Source organism: Chlorocebus sabaeus, chromosome 8 (assembly GCF_047675955.1).
Source record: "Chlorocebus sabaeus isolate Y175 chromosome 8, mChlSab1.0.hap1, whole genome shotgun sequence".
Classification (NCBI taxonomy): Eukaryota; Metazoa; Chordata; class Mammalia; order Primates; family Cercopithecidae; genus Chlorocebus; species Chlorocebus sabaeus.
In genome coordinates this window covers 37,471,756-37,493,784 of record NC_132911.1, presented here as the reverse complement: position 1 = coordinate 37,493,784, position 22,029 = coordinate 37,471,756, and the positions used below count along the sequence as shown (strand labels likewise).

At 45.0% G+C, this 22,029-nt stretch overlaps 1 protein-coding gene and 1 pseudogene across 3 annotated transcripts; one reads left to right on the top strand and one right to left on the bottom strand.

The window, feature by feature from the left end:
- Positions 1-397: 397 nt before the first annotated feature.
- On the bottom strand, positions 398-21,475 carry ERLIN2 (ER lipid raft associated 2). Of its 2 annotated transcripts, none has more exons than XM_007962170.3 (12): positions 21,353-21,475; positions 20,002-20,123; positions 17,634-17,715; positions 16,278-16,324; positions 13,697-13,758; positions 13,417-13,542; positions 8,155-8,228; positions 7,934-7,992; positions 7,282-7,373; positions 6,052-6,141; positions 4,248-4,327; positions 398-3,846 (listed from the first exon to the last, which is right to left on the bottom strand). In XM_007962170.3, the coding sequence occupies exons 1-12, from the start codon at positions 21,458-21,460 to the stop codon at positions 3,646-3,648; spliced, it is 1,143 nt and encodes a 380-aa protein (XP_007960361.2). In that variant the 5' UTR covers positions 21,461-21,475; the 3' UTR covers positions 398-3,645. The 2 variants fall into 2 exon arrangements, with proteins under 2 accessions (XP_007960361.2, XP_007960362.1); XM_007962171.3 differs by having other exon boundaries at positions 3,417-3,846; positions 21,024-21,397.
- Positions 9,737-11,244, top strand: LOC103215626 (STING ER exit protein pseudogene; annotated as a pseudogene). The gene has a single exon (XR_012093675.1). The product of XR_012093675.1 is annotated as an STING ER exit protein pseudogene (transcript).
- Positions 21,476-22,029: the final 554 nt, after the last annotated feature.

The window sequence follows — 22,029 nt, the reverse complement described above, 5'->3', positions numbered from 1 at the left end:
CTGAGTATATTTTTAGAGAGATCTTGTACTTAACTCACTAGTTGGGGATGTTTTATTTCTTTATGTCACCTAATATTAGCTATTGCTAAATTTCACTTTAATAAAAAAGTAGATACAAAGACTCATTTTACTTAGCAAGACTGCAAATAAAACTAAGACATAAATTCACATGGGACTGTTAGTATTGTCCAAAATAATTCCTCCAGCTATCAACCTAAGGCAATCAATCCAGCAGTATCATTTATAGAATGATTACTAAAACAAGAATCATTTCTCAGTTACAAATGGAGTCATTAAGCCCTTGGGGCTCTTTGAAAGTAGTAGTAGTTTGACTATTTAATCATCAGTCTACACAAAGGCAGAAATAAAAAGGAATGGAAATACAAACACAAAATGATTGGTTATTACCTCTTTTATAAGGAAACAAGGAAAAAAAAAAAAAAAAAACAGTGGCTAGAAACAACAAAAAAGCAGTGGCTAGAACCCTACTGAATAGAGCTTAAAGAAGTACTGGTTACATTCACAGACACAGTAGCCACTAGCCAAGATATAATTTATCTCCATCAAACTTAAATAGATAAAGTCAGTAAGTATGACCATCTTACTTTCACTATTTACTCTCTTTAAATAGTAAAGGTATCAGTTTTGAAAGATACATAGAACCACAGGAACAGTGAACGATCATTTATAAAACAGCTCCTTTTCCTGAATCAATATATTGCTAAAATTCTTTCAGTAACCCTCCCTTTTTATATGATCACAGATCCCTCTACATCTATTTTATTTTACTTATATAAAAATTATTAATAAACTTTGGTTTCCTTGCAAACATTCGGTCCTTGTATTTTAAAAAGTGATTAAAAACTACTGAATATGAATCACTTCTGCAAAGTTTAATGAGTGAGAAACATTCAACCGAGGTGATTCCTCCTTGGAAAATCCTACAAAAACTGAATTTTATAAACAGTTACTTATTTTCATAGATGTTCCATTTATAAATAGCAGCCATGACTTCACTGTCTACAAAATTGCAGGTATCGCATTTTACATGTTTAGAATCCAAATGTTTTAAGAGTAGATTTTCTAGTAAGAGTTAAAATAAAAACAAAGTTATACAGACAGATGGGTTAGTTGTCCTATGCAAAGAAAACAGCTGATTTCCATGATTTTGCTATTTAGACAGATAAGAGACAACCATTGGAATGACACTAATGTGTAGGATAACGTATTTTTTGTTTAAACAGGAAATGATAGAAACTTGGGGCGGGGCAGCTGCAGCAGGACTTGACTCTACTGAGGCTCTTTTGTGGTCATGGGACAAGCTATCGCAGGATGTTAGTACCGGAGAGGCCCTCGAGTTAAGACCTGAGCAAAGTGTGCTATTCAGAGAAGCTGAGCTATCCCTGCTCCCGGTTCTACTGTGGTGAATTAGTGTTTTCTGAGGCCTAGGCAACAAGAGCTCAGGGTAGAAGGAGCAGACATTTTTGGGAAGTGGGGATGCTGGGCATGTCATGTTGCTCTAATAAGTGATTAATAGCACAGAAATGGGAGGAAGATGGATGTATTTTAAATGGATACCCCCTATGCTGGTCTTGGGAAATGACCACCTTTTTTTTTTTTGAGATGGAGTCTCGCTCTCTTGCCCAAGCTAGAGTGCAGTGGCGTGATCTTGGCTCACTGCAACCTCTGCCTCCTGCGTTCAAGCGATTCTCCTGCCTCAGCCTCCCAAGTAGCTGGGATTACAGGTGCCTGCCACCAAGCCCAGCTAATATTTCTATTTTTTGTAGAGATGGAGTTCTGCATGTTGGCCAGGGTGGTCTCGAACTCCTAACCTCAGGTGATCCACCTGCCTCGGCCTCCCAAAGTGCTGGGATTACAGGCGTGAGCCACCATGCCTGGCCAAGGGAAATGACCACCTTCTGAAAGGACTCTGGAGCACATTAAAATCCATCACTCCCAGGCACATTTTGTTGCCTGCAAGAACTGTGCCCAGGACCGGAAGTCCCAGAGGTCAGAATAGAGAAGGGCAACTTTGAAGTAAGGGGAGCTAACACTGTATCTTTCTAGGCAGGCTCAATGCTCCCAAAACTCCTGAGCAAGCTGGCCCAAGCTCTGGGACCATTCCTTAAACCAGAAGTCTGGGCGTGGGCCCAAAAAGAAGGCAGGGACTGCTGCCAGAAAGGACCATTCACAGATTCACCTAGGGAAGAGGGGGTGGGGGGGTCAGCTCATAACAGGGCCGAGTCCTAAGCCAGAGGTGGTCATGGAGGGCACCAATATGCTTGCAAGTTAACTCCAGATAGCTGCCCTCCACTTAATTCTAGACACAATCCATGGGCTATACAGGTTGGACACCCCCAGCCCCTCAATCTCAGGATATAAGAAAAACTTTTTGTTCAAATTTGCTCTCCCCATCCTGAATCTCCCAGGGTGACTCAAAATGTTCTGACCTAGTAATGAAAAAGAAAACCCTTTGAATGGATGTTGGCACAGCCATTCCAACCTGGGGACTTGGGCATGAACTCTGACTTGCTCCACACAGCTGTCTCTGGAGACTGAATGTTCAGCCTGACTTGTGTTGCTGCCTGCAGCCCTGGATTTAAAAACACAGGCTACTTAGTGAATAGAGTCCTTTTATCACTAAGTCAGACCCACTCCCTGCACAAGCCACAGGCATTAAGACCAGGACATCTCTTGACTGATCGTTCCTCCTCCTGCACACATGGTGTCAGACCTCTTCACTGCAGAATCTCTACAATAATAGAAAGACACTTCATCTCGAGGTGCACACATAGCCTGTCAGGCAGGTCCTGCAGTGGCTGAGAGACAACAAGGATCCCACTCCAGCAGCTGTTAAGACACCTGAGTTGTTTGTCCCTGTCTTCTTGATACTGAGTGGAACTAATGAACGGAATTTTTGAGAAGAAAAAAAAAAATCACAGGATAGGTGAAAAGATGCAGAAATAATTGAGTGGTGGTGACCAAGCTCTGACTCTAGAAATGTAGTCAGAAACCACCACTCTGAGCCCTAGGGCAAGGAGCAAAGTGTATACAAAATCTTGCAAAACCTAGCACCAGTACTTCCTTATGAGGGCTCAAGAAAGCACGCCTCTAAAATAATTCACACACATGCGGACAAGAATGCCAGGAAGGTCGAATGTTCTCTGCAGCTGTGTCTTCACAGCTCTACTGGCAAACTCACAGGCACATATTTGCTCAGTTGCTGAGCCTCACCCACAGACATCTCCCACCTCGGGGGCAGAGGTGAGAACATTGGACTGCATTTTCCCAAATAAGGGAAATCAAATCAGTTGGAGGTAACACTCTACATTTCTCCCCCTCCTTAATGATAGCATCCCTAATTAAGCCAGCCTCAAAGGATAAAATTAGTGTCTAGAGGTCAAAGGTCAAGCCCATGGTTTACAAATCTTATTGGAAGTCATATAAACTGCTTACCTGAAATAAAACCCCCCATCAGTCCCCACCCTCCCTTCCCTGGAAAGGGAGTAGATTTAAGTTCATTTCTTCTTTTTCACCACAGTAATTGGAAGACAGAGAAGGTAGTGGGGGAGGCAGGAACATTCTGATTCATCTTAAAAAATAAAGATCTGCTTAAGTGTCATTTGCAGTCGTATCAAGTTTTTTTCAATTCTCCTTAGTGGCCGTCTCCAAGGGCTCATCTTCTAAGCCAAAGCTTAGCTTGTCAGCTAGCCCCTCAAACTGCTTGCTCACACTGCCCGCAGAGTCCATGAACATGTTAGGAATGTCTTTGCCAAAGTAAATCTTGCTGTTGGAAGCAATGGCCTTGTACTTCATCAGCTGAAGATATTCAGGGGTTAGCTTCAGCTGTTTAAAAAAAAAAAGTACGGAAGACTTAGGTGGAACCATGTTAGAGAAGACGGGGGTGGTGCCCCTTCAATTTTCCTATGATGAGGTTCTCTGTCAAATATTTATGCCCCTACGTACTTTTTGTGGTCTCATTGTTACATTTCTGTAAGAGACAGTCATCTCAGATCTTGGAGCAGAGTTGCAAAAGTTAAAAGTTTCCATGTTTAACACAAAATTAAACTAAACTTCTATCAAGGCATGTCCAAGGAGAAGGAAAGTACTTGCACCACACAGCACAGGTGTCCTCAGTTCTGGCCATGAAGGGCTTTGGGTGGTGGTAGGCACTCAACACTGGAAACTCTCCCACAATACAGACCCAGACCCAGACTCCTCTTTATCAGGCTGTGCGGGGTCTTTACCTTATTGGCTTCGGCTATTTTCATAGCAGTGTAGCACTCAGCATCCGCCTTTGCCTTCTCCCGGGCCAGAAATGCAGCATCTGAGGGGGAAGGAGTGCAGTGAACTTGGTGAAGTGCTAAAACTGAGTTCTTTGCAGGAAGTGCAGAGGCTATGGGAAGACTCTGTTCTGGTCCCTGGAACTTCGCCCCGATTGCCTCTGTGACCTGGGGGAGACTGCTTTGTCCTCTGTTTTACATGCATTTTCCCCTATTGTACAAGCTGTTGTAAGGATCAACTAAGATGAAAAAGTGTTTTGAAAGCATCTCCCTTTGACAGGGGCAGCAAGTCTGTGGCTATGGCCCAAACACACATGTTGACAGCGCTATGGAAGAAAGCTGTGTTAGCCAGAAGCGCTTCCTGTCTTACTTCTTTTGGAGATCTATGTCTGTGAAGCACAGCAGTGGGACCCTGCCTCAAGCTCTAGGCCAGAGCTCGCCACTCCTCCCTCTTGTGCTACACAGCAAAAGCAGGAAAGCTCAAAGGTGGCTCTAAGTACGGCCAGAGGTGGATCCACCCTAAAACTGAATGCCATGAACATAACATAGTTCAGTCCCTCTCCAACTTCAATTCCCTTTTATTTCCATCAATCATTTCAAAAAGGTCCTAATTAACAGTGATTAAGCTGGCGCGATTCTGAGAGAGAATTACATGCCATGGTCCAGACCAACACGTGTTTGGATTAAGACCTATTTAATTCCACTGTGTAAGCCATATTCTTCCCTAATCAGCTCTGAGACTAGCTTTCTGTCAAGCTGATAGAAAATTTTTGATATTTACCTCCTTGCCTTGGGAATGGGCCAGCCTCATGTGAGTAATATATGTAGCAACATGTCTGGGGGAAAGGTCAGTCTGTGGGTGGGTTCTCACTGCGTGCCCTCAGTGTGACCCCTCGTGGAAGGCGCTTCAGTTCAGCCAGGGTTCTGGCTGCCATGGGGCCCCCTCAGCTGGCCTGAGCACTTGATGACATGTATTTGTGAGATATAAAAACGTGTTGCTTTGCTAAGAGCTCCCTAATGAGGAGCCACTGATCTGTGAAATCCTAACTGGCTCCTCTATGGGCCCCTGCAAAGCCTGACAGGTCCAATAATGAGTATAATTAGACATAACACTTTGTAGCCTGAAGCTGGGCCTTGAGGTCCCAGTTTTGCCTTGGAATTTGCTTGAAATAAGCCACCCCAAGAAGAGGTGGGCAGTGGGAAGGAGGTGCAGGCTTAGGAGCAGGAACAGAAGGTGAATGATATTCAGAAAAGCCAGCAAAGAAAACCTTTGTCTCCAGCTCCTGTCTGACAGGTGCTGAAAATCTGTCTTCTTCAAACCTGGCTTGATATCTGCATAGACCTGGAGAACAGACACGGAGCCCAAAACCATGGCACCAACCAACTTTGGAGCAGAAGAAGCTAAGGCAGTGGGAGAGCCAACTGCTGAGAGTACACTCCCACTGCTACAAGGCCCCGCTAGCCTGGGAACTCCAAGACAGCAGGTCTACGGGACTTCCTTTTTCTCATGCCTAACAAAATGCTGGGCACATACTGGTAGTCAAGCCACATTTGCTGAATGAACAAATGCTCTCTGAAGTAGAAAATAGATGCTAGCCTGGCCACAGTCGCTTCAAAATTCAAATCTCCGCATGGAGAAAAGCTGCTGTTGTGCGGAGATCATGACATCCTTGAGCACAGTTAAAGGGCAAAGACAATGGCTCCCCTACCCACTGGCCCCAGGGCGTGGTCTGAGGAGGACTCAGGCATGACAGCCACTTCTACTTACCTTCAATTTCTGAAATCTTCTTCTCAGTCTCCTTCTCCATCACCTTCTGCCCGTAGGTGATCTCAGCCACCTGGGCCACTTTTTCTGCCTCTGCATAAATGATAGTGAGGAAAGACTTAGGGTTCTGGCATTTCAGAGTGACTAATTGCACCTTTCACCCGAGCTGAGTGTCCTGGTGGGCCAGCTTGGCTGAAGAGCCCCCAGAGGGCAGCTGTGAGGGCACACATGGGCAGAGTGGGATGTGCCAGTGGGCACAGCCCCCTTCCATCGGTGTGAGACAGTAACCGAGGAGACCTGGGCCCAACGCAGGAAGCATGAGCCCTAACTTCACAAGGGAACTTCTCCAAAGGAATATTCTATAAGAATGGAGTACTCTAGCAGGGTTCTGCCTGGCCCTTCACTGTAGACAGGGCTCAGGTTGGTTGTTGATAATACAGCGCAGTGGCTAAGACCATAGCTTCTAGAGCCAGTGTCCTTGGTTTGAACCCCAGTTGCACCCCTTACTTGCCATATGCCCTTGGGCACGGTATTTTACCCCTCTGTGCTTCGGTTTGGTAAAACGAGGTTAAGGATAATACAGAACCTACCTCACACAGTGGTTGTGAGGGTTGACTTAACCCATACATTAAGTGGTTAGAAAAGTATGTGGCTCACAGTAAGTGCTTAAGTGTTAGCCATTATTATGAAGAATTAACAGCCTAGGCGTGGTGGCTCACGTCTGTAATCCCAGCACTTTGGGAGGCTGAGGTGGGCAGATCATGAGGTCAGGTGTTCGAGGCCAGCTTGGCCAACATGGTGAAACCCTATCTCTACTAAAAATACAAAAATTAGCCAAGCGTGCTGGCACGCGCCTATAATTCCAGCTACTCAGGAGGCTGAGGCAGGAGAATCACTTGAACCTGGGAGGTGGAGGCTGCAGTGAGCTGAGATCATGCCATTGCACTCTAGCCTGGGTGACAGAGCAAGACTCCATCTCAAAAAAACAAAAAACAAAAACAAAAAACAGGCGGGGCTTCTTTCATTTAAGAAATAAGTGGGAACTCAAAACTCATTACCCTCGGCCATGATCTGACAATTTCAACTTTGTTTCTGGGAGTCTACCTGCCACTCCTGCGCTGTGGAAGTGGTTTGGAGGACCATGGGGTCTCACCAGGCCTCAGCCTCCTTGCATCTTCCCACCACCCCCAGCCCTTCTGCCTGGAAAGGGGGATCACAGAACCACATTCAGACCAATGAGCGCCTTCTTCCGCTCTGTCTCTGCTTCCTTTTCCACCACCTTCTGTTTCTGGGCTGCAATAAGAAGCTTTGTCTTCTCGCTTTCCCTGAAGAGGAGAAAAAGCTGTGAGGCAGCTATGGAAAACTTAGGAGCTTCACTGTCCCCAGGAGAAGTCGAATTCTTCTGCTGAAGAGAGGCAAACTCCCATTTCCTACTCCTCCTGGAAGGCTGTTCCATGGCCCAGGTAAAAGATGATCTATAAAAGCTGACAGTAACATAGCTCTTCTCCTCCCAAGTAACTCATTTGTGGAAAATAAAACATAATTTAGTAAAATACACCTGACTGTCCACTTACTGGTCTCTTGCTCCTGTCTACACCTTGGGCATGAGTCACTGAACACAAACAAGGCCCCTTGGCCCTTTTCAAAACATTGATGCTCTACAGGGCTTATCCTGGTGTTCTCAATCACAGGCAGGGAGCCCCAGTGGTGGCCCTCACGTGCCTGCCCAATCTTACAGTGCAGTGGGCTGTGGCAAATCCTCCAGCAAGGGGATAACCGAGAAGCCTGGCGGCTTCAGTTACCTCTGGGATGGGATGCGGTGGGAGGTGGGAGGTGGGAGGTGGGAGTCAGTGGTGGTCACAGCCCAGGCAGAGGGTATACTCACATCAACTCGTAGTTTCTGCGGATTGCCTCTGGTATGTTGGGCTTTGTTACTCGCACAGCCTGGAGAGAGATTAAAACAGCAGCTGATGGGAAAGTGAGGGTAGTGAGGGGACACACGCAGTTCCCACTGGGCCTTGATCTTCCTGCACAAAAAGGACATTCCCTGGGAGAAGGGATGCAGTGTCAGAGAGAGAGGGGCTGCTCCCATGCAGCAATGCTTACTTGAATGACCAGCCCAGGGGCCATGGAGGTCAGGTCCTGCTGCAAAGCCAGTTTGAGATTTTCATCAATCTGATCTGGAATAAAGAAAAGACAGAGAAAAAGGAGTTGTTACACTTTCTAGATGAGGGAGGGCAGGATGAGGGTAAAGTGCAAGTTCAGTCACCAGCTCAAGAATGTACCCTCCCAAGGGAGTGTGCTTATCAAAGCCCACAAATCTAAAGATCCCCTGCCCAACTTCTGAAGCAGCCTACGCAGGCAGCCCTCTACATGGCGAATGCAAGGGCATTCTATTTCTGTGCCTCAAGATAAAACTCAACCTTTGTTCTGAAAATACTAACCATGCCCTACAGCGGGTGAGAGCTTAAAAAGAAAAAAAAAAGAACAAACAATTCTAGCACATTTCTTGCGTGAGGCAGCAGCCTTTCCCTAGACAACAGCAGCCAAAGAGAAGGAAGGTTCAGTTTCCCTGAAGAAGGAAGGTGGAATGGCTATTTAGGTTTTGTGGAAAGAGCTGAGCACATTAAATCTAGTAATTTTAGAAGTTTCTAAAAGAAAAACAGACTTTGACGTCAAGGAGAGCCCCAAGGAAGACTGTTTCTATTAGGAACTCCATCAAACAACAGGAAGGGAAAATTAAAATGTACAGTTCTGGAAACGAGCCCCAGGCTTTTGATGTGCTGTTTGCGTTGGTCCTGATTTCTTTGTCTGGAATCCACATGAGTTGTTTCACAGACAAATGTAGGAACAGCTGTAACTGACTCTCCCCCTGCCTTCCTTTCCAGCTGCAATCTCAGAAAAGCAGCACCAAAGCTGCCTTCTCTGGCCTGGGCTTCTCAGGTTTTAGAATCCCCTTCCTTGCCTTCTGCCCATGAGATCCTCGATAAGATCCCGGCGGGGCTTAGAGAAAAAGACTAAGTGAAATCAGGCTGGGACTTGTACACCACATCTCTGCTTTGCTGTCAGCTGCCATCTGCTTTAAGTAGTCCTTTCGTGGTCACCTGTGCTCAAATAGCCTCTGAAGAAGAGAAAGTCTCCGTCCTTTTACTGATGCCAAAATGGAGGCCCATGGAAGCTGGCTAGTAGCAAAAATAACAAGCTTGTTTAATTGGTGGGCCTTGATTGTTAGGATTTTAAGATAGTACTATCAGTAAACAAGGGACGGTAACGTTTCTACATATAGGATGTGCTCTCACAAGCCTGAGCACCAAAGGAGAAATGCCATCAAGTCCGCACCTCCCACCTGCTAGGGGTCAACCAATTTAACAACTAGAACTAAATATTACATTTCATATTTTAAGTAATTTTAAGTAGAATACCAATCAAACTTTAAATGGCCCGTGTCCTCCATAAGCTAATAACGTCATTCATCAGACCAAATTATATCTCAGTCACGGTGGAAGCCTGTGGCCATGGGCTAGTAGCTAACCGGGAAAATGTGAAAGAAATACTTTTCAAGGTGTTTTAGTAATACTGATGTTCATATGTTATGGAAATGTTGATAAATACCATTTAAGTTACATTATTAAGGTAGCCGCAGGGAAAAGGCGAACGGCGCGCTCGTGACGTCATTTCGGCGCGACCCTCTTAGCGTAGAGTTTTCAGGTTGCTCCTGGAAACCATGCCGAAAGTAGTGTCTCGGTCAGTAGTCTGCTCTGACACTCGGGACCGGGAGGAATATGACGACGGTGAGAAGCCCCTCCATGTGTACTACTGTTTGTGCGGCCAGATGGTCCTAGTGCTGGACTGTCAGTTAGAGAAATTGCCTATGAGGCCCCGGGACCGGTCCCGTGTGATTGATGCTGCCAAACATGCCCATAAGTTTTGTAACACAGAAGATGAAGAGGCTATGTATCTGCGGAGACCTGGAGGCATTGAACGACAGTACAGAAAGAAATGTGCAAAGTGTGGACTGCCGCTCTTCTACCAATTCCAGCCGAGGAATGCTCCTGTTACCTTCATTGTGGATGGAGCAGTAGTTAAGTTTGGCCAGGGCTTTGGGAAAACGAACATATATACTCAGAAACAAGAGCCTCCTAAGAAGGTGATGATGACCAAACGGACCAAAGACATGGGCAAGTTCAGTTCTGTCACTGTGTCTACCATTGATGAAGAGGAAGAGGAGATTGAGGCTAGGGAAGTTGCTGACTCGTATGCACAGAATGCCAAAGTGATTGAAAAACAGCTAGAGCGCAAAGGCATGAGCAAGAGACGACTGCAAGAGCTGGCTGAACGGGAAGCCAAGAAAGCGAAAATGAAGGGGACCTTGATTGACAACCAGTTCAAATAACCAGGCTTTTTTCTGAGCCCTAGACTGGAGGCAAGCATTTAGATCAGGAGACAAAGTAATTTCTTGATTACATAGACTGGTTCCTATTTATGTATTAGCAGAAGGCTTTCTGTTGTTTCCCACTGATTCTCCTACATGCAGTGAGGTCTTTTAACTGAGTGCATTTGACCTGCTTTCTACGAGATGAATTTTTCTCTATTTTTTTGTGTTTTTTTTTTTTTTTTCTATTTTCTCTATTTAGGTTTTCTGTACTATTTTTTTGTCCATTTGATGCAAACTTATTCAGCTGTGTAGAAACTTTATGAATAGATCAGTGCTTGAGTGTCTCCAGTCTCTAAAGTGGCTGGTTTTATTTTTTCTTCAAAGTTAATAACATGTTTCAAGATTTTTGGACAAAATATTACGGTGTGTCATAGAGAAAAGCAGCATGAATTGTATTTAAGTATAGCAAGTCAGATCCTTTGAAGTGACTCTGTCTCTGTTCTTAGAAGGGTTCTTGGAATTGGCTGTGGTTTGAATCTTTCATTGTCAGAGGAGACCCATTAAAAGCCAGAATCTGTTTTCTTTACTTCACACACTGAAGCTATAGGTGAGCCATCCCATGTCAGACTTTATACTCAAAGAAGGAAAAGCCAGATTGCAGTGAGGGGGTAGGACAGCTGAGATCCGAATGAAAATGGGGTCTCTATAGGTAACCCAAGGAAGCTACCCTCTACTCGGACAGCTAGTACTGCTTCCTTGCATGGACACATGGGAGGGAGATGTTATAGATTAATAAATAAATGATAGTGACATAAACAAAATGATCTGTTGGGTATCTTTTACTTTACATTTGCTATTTGCAGAGGAGTGTTGTATATATAGGTATTATTTTATGTCAGACTGCTTCAGTGATACCTATATCCACGTGTTTGTATCCATGTTTTTATTCAACTGTATTAAAAGGTGTTGGGACAGGAAAAAAAGTTGTATTACTAAGAACACACAAAGAGGTTCTTCAGGTAAACTTCTGAGTAAATATTAGATAATACTTTAATAACATGGGCAAAGAGGATGTGGCAGAGTAAGAAGTGATGAAAATTATGCAGCTTCATGTTTAAAGTCTGGGCTATGGGAGTCCTGAGAGAAGGAAAGTATAAAAGAACCTTCTGAGTTGAAGGGCCAGGACTAGAAACATGAGCTCCTCCTTTATGGATATGACAGATTCTAAGTCAAGTAGTGCCTGTTAGCAAGACTGTGATGTAAAAATAAAAAAAAGTTTCAAAGCAAATATATTTCCCCAGCTTCTCCATACAAGCAGCTGTACTTCACTAAGCTACCAAGTTTAGCTGTAAGAAAGTAAGTTTTCTAATGAAAAACAACTTTGTATTTTAATTTTCTCTTCGGGGACATTGGGGATCCTTTGTCTTTTGTTTCAGTGCTTTGAAATGTTCATGTAATGGCACAAGCCCTAAGACAATGGCTAGAGAGAATTAATATTTTATACAATTCTATTAGTTTGAGGTTAAAAATAAAATCAATGGCAAATTTACCAACTTTTTCTTAAAAGCACACTGAATCCCAAACCAATAAAAGACTGCAAACCCTATAAAATGAATTTAGATTCATTTTCTACTGCAGAAACATTAAAAGTAATTTGGATGATTTCCTAAATCTTAAATGGTGCAAAAGGTGGTTTGCTTAATTATGATTGTTGGCGATGTGGATGATTCCTCCTGTCTGCTATGAAAAATGTTCTCGCCCAGGGTCCCTTTTATGAAGATTCCTGGGAAAAATCATTTTCCAGTCCTAGTGTCAAGAATAGTTAAACTATTGGTTAAAAATTCATTTACTTTTGGCATTGGCTATTAGAGAATTTCTGGCAGTGAGTTTAAACAGAATACTTGACTGCAAACAAGTTGTAACAGTTACCCAACTGTGTCCTTCCTTTGCTGCTAAGTCAGGTTGCCTTTACTTTGAATAAGGTAAAAAGGACAAAGGCCGGGCGCAGTGGCTCAAGCCTGTAATCCCAGCACTTTGGGAGGCCTAGACGGGCGGATCATGAGGTCAGGAGATTGAGACCATCCTGGCTAACACGGTGAAACCCCGTCTCTACTAAAAAATACAAAAAAAAAAAAAACTAGCTGGGCAAGGTGGCGGGCGCCTGTAGTCCCAGCTACTCGGGAGGCTGAGGCAGGAGAATGGCGTAAACCCAGGAGGTGGAGCTTGCAGTGAGCTGAGATTGCGCCACTGCACTCCAGCCTGGGCGACAGAGCGAGACTCTGTCTCAAAAAAAAAAAAAAAAAAATAAGGACAAAACATATCTACTTAGGCACGTGGAGTCTTTTTGTTTAAAGTGTTTTTCTATTTGTCGCTACAGGTACAGAGTAAAAAAATAATAATCACAAAGGTTCTGGGAACTGGAAGGAACTATGGTTCTTATCACACTTCTAGAATTAGGAATCATGTCTTTTTCATCACCCATTCCTGGGGGCCCTCCATTCAGTGTGGCATGGTGAGAGGAATGCTGAAGAGCCAGGAGAGGAAAGCTCCTGTTTCAGCTCCACTACTAACTGGCACCTGGCTCTGCGACTTTCTCGCTTTGGGTCATGGTACCCTGATCTTAAAATGAGGATGCTGGGCTGGAAAATCTCTGCAGTTCTTCTAGAATGGATCTTGTCTTCATTACTGAATGACAGTTTAGGGACAGTGGAAACACAATTCCACTCCAGCGTCTGATTGAGGCCAGAAGTGAATACTCTACTCCACTATGATCCCTGTGCCCAGAGCTCCAGCCCTCTAAGGATCTTGTTGCATTGCCATCAGCACTCTCCAGGAATTCCTTTGTGACCAGCTCCTGAGCACGAGATTCTTTAACATTTCCTGTCCCTAAGTGCCCATCACACCCTGCAGGCAGCCAGGCATTAGGCAGTGGAGACACATGGGGTTCCAGGAACCCTGCTTAAGCATGGCACGCTCAGGAGAGACTTTCTTACCAAACAGCTCAATGTAGACCTCTTGAAGTGTGTGCACACTGCAGAACTGGTTCAGTTCGTGGTGGATCTTGTTGAAGATGAGGGCCTTGTCATAGTCGGCAGTATAGTTCTTCACTATATCATACACTGAGAGGGAAGGAGAGGGCTTGGCATAAGAAAAGGCAAGACTCAAAATGCCCTCAGACACAGCAGCTCTTCTTTTCCGAGGTGCTACAACAGACAAGGGAGTGGCATGCTGGGGAAAGTGAGCTGGTGGTGGGAATAAACTGTTAAGACGTACCTGCGTTTGGGACCAGGAAGTTCACCACTTCAATTCTGTCAAAGTAGATCATCACACCACCACTATTGGAGGGAGAATGGACAAGAAGTCACTGGGAAGCTCTGGGATATGGTGCAGTCCCCCAGGGCGATGGTGTAAGATGTGGGCTTGGCAGAAAAGGAGTAGAAGAGTTCACGGGAGGTTGTAAGGCAGCTTGGATCTCCAAGCAGGAGGTTCTGCAGGGCTCATGGCAACAACATACTCTCCTGAGAAATCACACTGCCTAGGAACATCTCTACAAATACACGAGTGAGACTTTTGGGGAACAGTATGAAAGAGTAACTCATATCTTTGGAATCAGCAATGCCTTTTGATTAATCAGTTGCACAGAAAAGACTAAGGAGGGTCAAGGTGAAGTTTTTAGAACTTACAAGGTTACTATGGAATGTTATGGTCAATGTTTCTTAAACTGTCTTCACTATTACTTTAGTGTCACACTCCCTTTGCCCTCAAATGTTTATTATAAAAAGATTTCAAACATAGAGAAGCTGAAAGAATAATACAACTAACATCCATATCCAGACACCTGAATTCAACACTGATAACATTTTACCTTATTTATTGACCTTTTTTTTTCTGAACATTTCAAAGTAAGCTGCAGTTAGGATACTTTATTCCTTTACTTTGGCGAGCATGGTCTAAAATGATCATTCTCCTACACACTCATTATATCATTCTCAAGCCTAAAAAAATTAGCAGTAATTCTGTAATATCACCTAATACCCAGTCCCTATTCAGATTTCCCCAACAGTTTGTGTTATGGACTGAACTGTGTATGCCTCGTCCCCGGATTCATATGTTGAAGACCTAACCCCCAATGTGACTGTATTTGGAGATTAGACCTTTAAGAAGGTAATTAAGGTTAAACAGGTTATAAGGGTGGGCTGTGATCCAACAGGTCTGGTATCCACCAGACACCTTTTTCTCTCTTCTTGCACACACAGAGGAAAGGCCTTGTGAGGACATGACAAAAAGGTGGTCACCTGCAAGCCAGGAAGAGAGGTCTCACAAAACTACCCCTGCTGTTACCCTGATCTTGGACTTTGGGCCTTCAGAATGGTGAGACAATATCTATTATTTTAGTCCCTTGGTGTGTGGTCCTCTGTCATGGCAGCCTGAGTGGACTCACACAGTTCCCATTGTATCTTTTATAGCTGTTAATTTTGAACCAGGTTCTAATCAATGCTCACCCTTGCTTCTGTTTATGTCTCTTGTAAGTCTCCATTCAATCCAGCATCCCTCTAAATACAACCACTTTGTGAAGAGATCAGGCCTGCGATCTTGTGGGATGTTCCAATTCCGGATTTGTCAGAGTGTTTCTCTGTGGTATTCTTTGTTACTCTATCCCAGTTTAAACTCTCTTTGCTTTCCAGTGGGACTGCTATAGTAGTGTTCTCTTCGGATCTCTTTGCCCTGAAGGTCTCCCCTAACTTTATGACATTCTCCTTAGTTATGCAAAAGTTATCTTCTTGTATCAGGTCATTTATCTGCTAAAAACCTTTGTGCGTCCTCACTTCTTTTTTTTGTTTTTAACATTAAAATTTTATTTTTTTTCCCAACGTTTAAGTTCAGAGGTACATGTGCAGGATGTGCAGGTTTGTTACATAGGTAAATGTGTGCCATGGTGGTTTGCTGCTCAGATCATCCCATTACCTAAGTATTAAGCTCAGCATCCATTAGCTATTCTTCCTGATGCTCTCCCTCTCCCCACCTCCTATCCAGACAGGCCCCTGTGTGTGTTGTTCCCCTCCATGTGTCTATGTGTTCTCATCATTCAGCTCCCACTTATAAGTGAGAACTTGTGGTGCTTAGTTTTCTGTTCCTGCGCTAGTTTGCTGAGGATAATGGCTTCCAGCTCCATCCATGTCCCTGCAAAGGACATGATCTTGTTCCTTTTTATGGCTGCATAGTATTCCATAGTGTATATGTATCACATTTTCTTTATCCTGTCTATCGTTGATGGGCATTTGGGTTGATTCCATGTCTTTGTTGTTGTGAATAGTGATCCTCACTTCTGTTTTTTTTTTTTTTTTTTAAAGACGGAGTCTCGCTCTGTTGCCAGGCTGGAGTGCAACTGCATGATCTTGGCTCACTGCAATCTCTGCCTCCCAGGTTTAAGTGATTCCCCTGCCTCAGCCTCCCTAGTAGCTGGGACTACATGCGCGTACCACCACACCTGGCTAAATTTTTGTATTTTAGTGGAGATGGGGTTTCACCATGTTGGCTAGGATGGTCTCGATTTCCTGACCTCGTGATCAGCCTGCCTCGGGATTACAGGTGTGAGCCACTGCGCCTGGCCAATCCTCACGTATAATAGAATAAGTGCAAACTCCTTATTACATACGGCATTCTAGCCCCTCCTGAACCTTCTGTGATTTCCTCTACTGCACTCCACCACCTGGTCAAATCAATATAGGGAGTTACGAGACAGGGAATTAACCAAGAAAAGGTGCCTCCCTTTTCACTGTCTCTTCCTGCAGCCAGCCAGATAGCCTTTTCTCTGACTTATTTGGGCTTAAAAGCTTTATTCTGGGTACCTTACCTAGTCCCACAAGGTACATTCTTCACCTCATCTGTCTGGAGTGTGGTCTGGAAACAGAGGAAACATAAAGTGCTAGAGATGGGCAGTGACAAAGTAACTTACGTTTCAGAATCCTAAATGCCTTTGTCCTGGAATAACCATTTGGGTTGAGCATTGCCTTCATTAAACATGATTACCCCACCTAATCCTCCTTCCTCACAGGTTTGCTAAGCCAAGCAAAGGCCCCTGCCCCAGCTGTAAGTAAACCACCACACAAACAAACCGAGTAATAATGGTTTAGTGAAGACGACACTGGATTGGGCACCTTAAGACTTATGCTTGCTTCTACCTCTTCTATTTATGGTAGGCACCGTCTATCCTCAGGGGGATATGTTCCAAGACCCCCAGTGGATGCTTGAAACTGGGGAGAGTACCAAACTCTATAGCACATACCTATGATAAAGTTTAATTTATAAATTAGATATAGTAAGTGATCAACAATAATAAAATAGAACAATTATAACAATATACCATCATAAAAGTTATTTGAAGGTGGTCTCTTTCTCAAAATATCTTATTGTACCCTAGTCACCTGTTTTCAGACCATGGTTTATTGTGGGTAACTGAGCCTGTGGAAAGTGAAATAATGGATAAGGGGGAGGGCTACTGTACTAGTTTTGAAACAGCAGATTACTTACTTAACCTGTCTCAGACCCTAACAGCTGCCCAGCCCATTCTCAGGATTACTACAAGACTCAAATGAGACAATGTACCTGAATGCACTTTGAACGCCACAAAGCCTGGTAAACAGCACACAAAACTTACAGGGAAAATGCCTAGCAGGTATCCCAAGACATTCTCCTGCATCAGTGTAAAGTTTAAAATCTTGTTATTCTTCTTGGCTGGACATACTTCAGAGATGGTGAATCTAACTTAGCCAGGCTTTAGATCTGCCACAACTAACCTCACTCCTATTTTAGATGTCACCTCCCCTCACTTAGTTCAACTCCTCCCCACTCACTGCAAAAATTATGTTCATATTTCTGAATTCAAATAAGAATCAGCAAAATTACTATGTTTTCTTTCCGTCTAACATGGTAGCTTGTGATTTAAAACATACACACATACACCCCGACTTTTCCTTCCATATACTCAAAACAGGTTCTTCTCTGGCTTTATCTTGAAGGAATAATTCCCAGCCTCATTATATATATAAAAAATATATTTATATATATAACATATATATATATAAATTATCCTTATATCGTTCTCTAGAATGGCATTTTACTCATCCAATGGCTAAATAATTTCAAATCATGCACTAGTTAACATCCCAAATTTGCAGTCATCCAATCATACCACAGAGGACAAGCATACCTGCACAGACTTATATGATGTGATGAAAGGCAGCATGAGATGGAAACCAGGGCCACTGGTCGAAGTCAGCAGGGCACCGCCTCTGCAGAGGAGGGGGAGAGACAGGCAGCTTCAGTTTGGCAAGAAGGCTCTATTAGATCAATATCATGAGGGTCAACTTTCCCTTCAGCCCTATAAACACATAATAGAGAGTGACATGTGCTGGAGCCATGGCCACAGATCCCTTTCTTCCTCTCAGCTAGATCCTAATATTCTAGGAAGCCTGATGGTAAAACATAAAACCACTGTTCATGTTTTTGCAATGAGAAAAATAGGCACACAGGCTAAATGGAATAAAGACAGCAGAATCCGCTAGTGCAGTCCCAGCGCTTTGAGGAGCTGAGGTGAGAGGATTGCATGAGCTCAGGAGTTTGAGACCAACCTGTCTCAAACAGTGAGACCCTGTCTCTACAAAAAAAGAAAAGGAAAAAAATTAGCTGAGTGTGGTGGTTACATGCCTATAGTCCCAGCTACTTGGGAGACTGAGATGTAAGAATTGCTTGAGCCTGGGAGGTTGAGGCTGTAGTGAGCCATAATTGTGCCACTGCACTCCAGCTTGGGCAACAAAGTGAGACTCTGTCTTAAAAAAAAAAAAAAAAAAAAAAAAAAGACAGCGGAATCCATGGGTATACTTAGATAACAGGAAGTCTGGCCAGGCGCGGTGGCTCACGCCTATAATCTTTGGGAAGCTGAGGTGGGTAGATTACGAGGTCAGGCGTTTAAGGCCAGGCTGGCCAACATGGTGAAACCCCGTCTCTACTAAAAATACAAAAATTAGCCAGGCATGGTGGCAGGTGCCTGTAATCCCAGCTACTTGGGAGGCTGAGGCAGAGAATTGCTTGAACCCAGGAGGCGGAGGTTGCAGCGAGCTGATATCTTGCCACTGCACTCTAGCCTGGGCAACAGAGCGAGACTGAGTCTCAGAAAAAAAAAAAAGATGAAGTCTGTTTTACTTTGTCATATCTGTTGGGCTTGTGGCAATCCATTAGGGCAGTTAAGTCCAGTAATGTGGTTATCAACTACCTGCACTAATGCTGGAGTCCACTGACATGACCAACCAAAAGAATAATTTGAAGTACTTTATAAGTAATTGAAATATATGTTTTGGCAATAGAGTTACCTTTCTAATCAAGTTATATGTAAATGATAAAGTTAAAAGCCTTTTTGGGGAACATGTAAGCAGATCATGGAAAGAATTAAAGGACAGAGGAATTCCAGAGTTTTAGAACTTGCTGTTAGCAATCCAGAAATAAGCATCACAACAGCACATATAAGAAGAGTTCACAAAGACATAAAGCAAAAAACTTGGTCATGGAGATTATTAAAAAGAAAGCAACCTGACTTATAAGTGCTTCTTTGCTTTATATTATGCAAAGAATTAAAAAAAACCAATAAAACAAACAGTGACATAATGGGCTCCTAAATTTATTGTAGGAACCACTATCCTAAGGCTTGCTTTGACTGACATAAGTCAACCTGCAGGCTCTTTCATTTTTCGTGAAATGTTAATATTATTTTAATTTAGTTTTAGAGACAGGGTTTTGCTCTGTCACCCAGGCTGGAGTGCAGTGGTGTGATCATAGCTCAGTGCAGCCTCAAACTCCTGGGCTCAAGTGATCCTCCCACCTCAGCCTCTCCAATAACTCGGATTACAGGCACATGCCACCATGCTCGGCTAATTTTTTACTTTTTGTAGAGATGGGCTCTCACTATGTTGCTCAGGCTGGTCTCAATCTCCTGGGCTCAGGTGATCCTCTCACCTTAGCCTCCTGAGTAACTAGGACTATGTGTGTGTGACACAGAGTCGGCTAATTAAATTTTTTTATTTTTATTTTTTAGAGATAGGGTCTCACTATGTTACCCAGGCTGGCTGAAATGTTAATTTCAAAAGAGTATCCTAAATTAGCAGAGTAGGCTACCTTCTCAAGTTGCCATCAAGAACTGGGACTCAGCTGGCTTTTGTAAAGGTAACCTAGCAGTGTAGAGCTAAGACTGCCAGAGGGATGTAAACAGAGAAAACAGTATTTTAGGGATGATCTGTGAGGAGCACCAGTTTCCTTTAGATTTTGCCCCTAAATCTATATAAACATTTATTAATCACCACCCATGGCATCATCTTGGACTACTAAGCGAAGTTCTAAATTTACATATATGTGTGTGTGTGTATTCTCTTTTCCATGGTTACTGACATAAAAAGCTCAATCTGAAAAGACTCCCCTGTTCAAGGAAATATAAACAGAGATGTTCAGCAGTATCTGCTAGGAAAGCAGTGACCAGGAAAGGAAGCTATTTAACAGAAGTTGCCGACTTCTCCCTGTCTCTGCCTTACCTGTAATATACCCCAATATGTCCCTCTTCTATCTTGTGCACAGCTGAGAAGAGAGATGCACACAAGAAACTGGAAGCCACAGCCACAACTGCTCCCAACTGAGCCATCAGTGAGCCTTTATCCTAGGGAAAAGACACGGGAAAATGTGTGTGGTCCAACGTGCAGGAGAAAAGGCCGCAACAGCCAGAGGACCTCACCAAGCTGAGCTCCCTGCGAGTGACTCATATTCAGCCTGGTGTCGTGTGAACACAAGGCTAGATCTACAACTCGCTTCCTCCTCGTTCTCAGTCAACGTTCCCCTTTCCTCAACTGTGAAATCAGGGCCCCCACCGCACTGAGGAAGCACTGGCTCCGGATACAGCCGTTGCTCAAGGGAGAACCCGTGCCAGCTGGGTAGGGTTCAGAACACAGCCTCATCTTCCTGTGAACACGAATGTGCTGTCACTGAATCTTTCATACTAGTAGTACGGAAGAGAGGCAGCTGCAGTACTTTGGCCCAAATTACAGAGGATGCCAAATGACAGGCAGTTGTGGCTATGTAATTCTGGTCAGAGCCTCCCACTCCTAATTGCCTGCAGTTTCAAGGGAAACCATTATTTACTCCTTTCAGATGCTGGAGTGGCAGAGCCAGCAGGCGAGCCGAGTTTCAAGGTAGGATTCGCTGGCCTCGCATCCACCTTCCCAGTTATTCCTTTGGCCCTAAACAGGACAGGGCTCTGAACAAGCCTGAAGCCACACTCCCCCCGATATACTTTGGCACTTTGCACCTGACAGATCCCCAAGCCCGTGGTCAGAGAGAAAGGCAATGTCCCAAACTGCGAGCCTCTGGGCTCCTGGGTCCAACCGCGTTCAGGCACCAGGACGCGGAGGAGTTGGATCCTGAACAATGAATGATCTGGAACTATGGTGACTGACTGCAAAGTTCAGCTGTGCGTGCGTGGGCCCGTTAACGCAGGGCGTGGATTCTGCCTCCCAGGTCTAACGTAACCGGGGCGCAGACATCTGCGAGGCGCTTATTTTACCGTGGCGGCCTCCGGCTACCGATCTGCAGTTGCGTCCTTTCCTGCCAGTGCCCTTCCCTCCCCGAAGTCACTCGCGCCCCTTCCCCGCCCCGTTCCGAGAGAGGGTCAAGCGCCCTGGGCTGGGGCTGCGGCTCCAATAGCCTCCGCTCCGTCCCCCTGCGGCTCTCAAGGAGGGGACGCGACAGAAAAGGGTTTCTGTGTCTCTCCAGGAGCGGGCCGGCGGAGGGAGAGAAGCTGCTGGGACTGAGGCTCCCGAGGGTGATGGGTCAGCCCCGACCCGGAGCTGCAGCTAGGCCCAGCGCGCGCACTAAGGGGCGGGGGCCGCGTACCAGGCTGTCCCTGCAGGCGCTCCGTACTCGTCCGAGCCCACGAGCAAGAAAACCGTCACACCCCTCAGCACGCGACTTCCTTCTGGGCCGTCGCTTCGATGACGCCATCAGTTCACGCGAGAAGACCACACCCCCGCCCCGCGCTCGCTCTGCGCCCCGCCCCTCGCGCTTCCAGCGGTCAATGGCCGCAGCTGGCCGCCAGGGATCGCCAGCGACTTGGTCCGTGCGGTCCTGGACCTCTGTCTCGGGTATCCGGCCTCGGGCTGGGGATGAGGGCGGTGTAGGTGGGAGCGCCCCGAGAGCGAGCAGCAGGACGCACGTGACCCAGAGTACTGAGACCCAGGGCGTCCTTTTCCAAGGCGTTGACTTTGGGGATTGCTTCTGATTTCCCTCTGCATTAGGCCGAACCTGGTTCGTTTTGTTTTTTTTTTAGAGACAGGGTCTCGCTCTTTTGCCCAGGCTGGAGTGCAGTGGCACGATCGTAGCTCACTACAGCCTCGAACTCCTGGGCTCAAGCGATCCTCCCATCTCAGCCTCCTGAGTAGCTGGGACAACAGGTGCGTGCCAGGACACTTGACAATTTTATTTTTAGTAAAGACAGGGTCTCGGTATGTCTGGTCTCAAACTCTGGCTTCAAGCAATCTTCCTGCCTCGGCCTCCCAAACTGCTGAGATTAC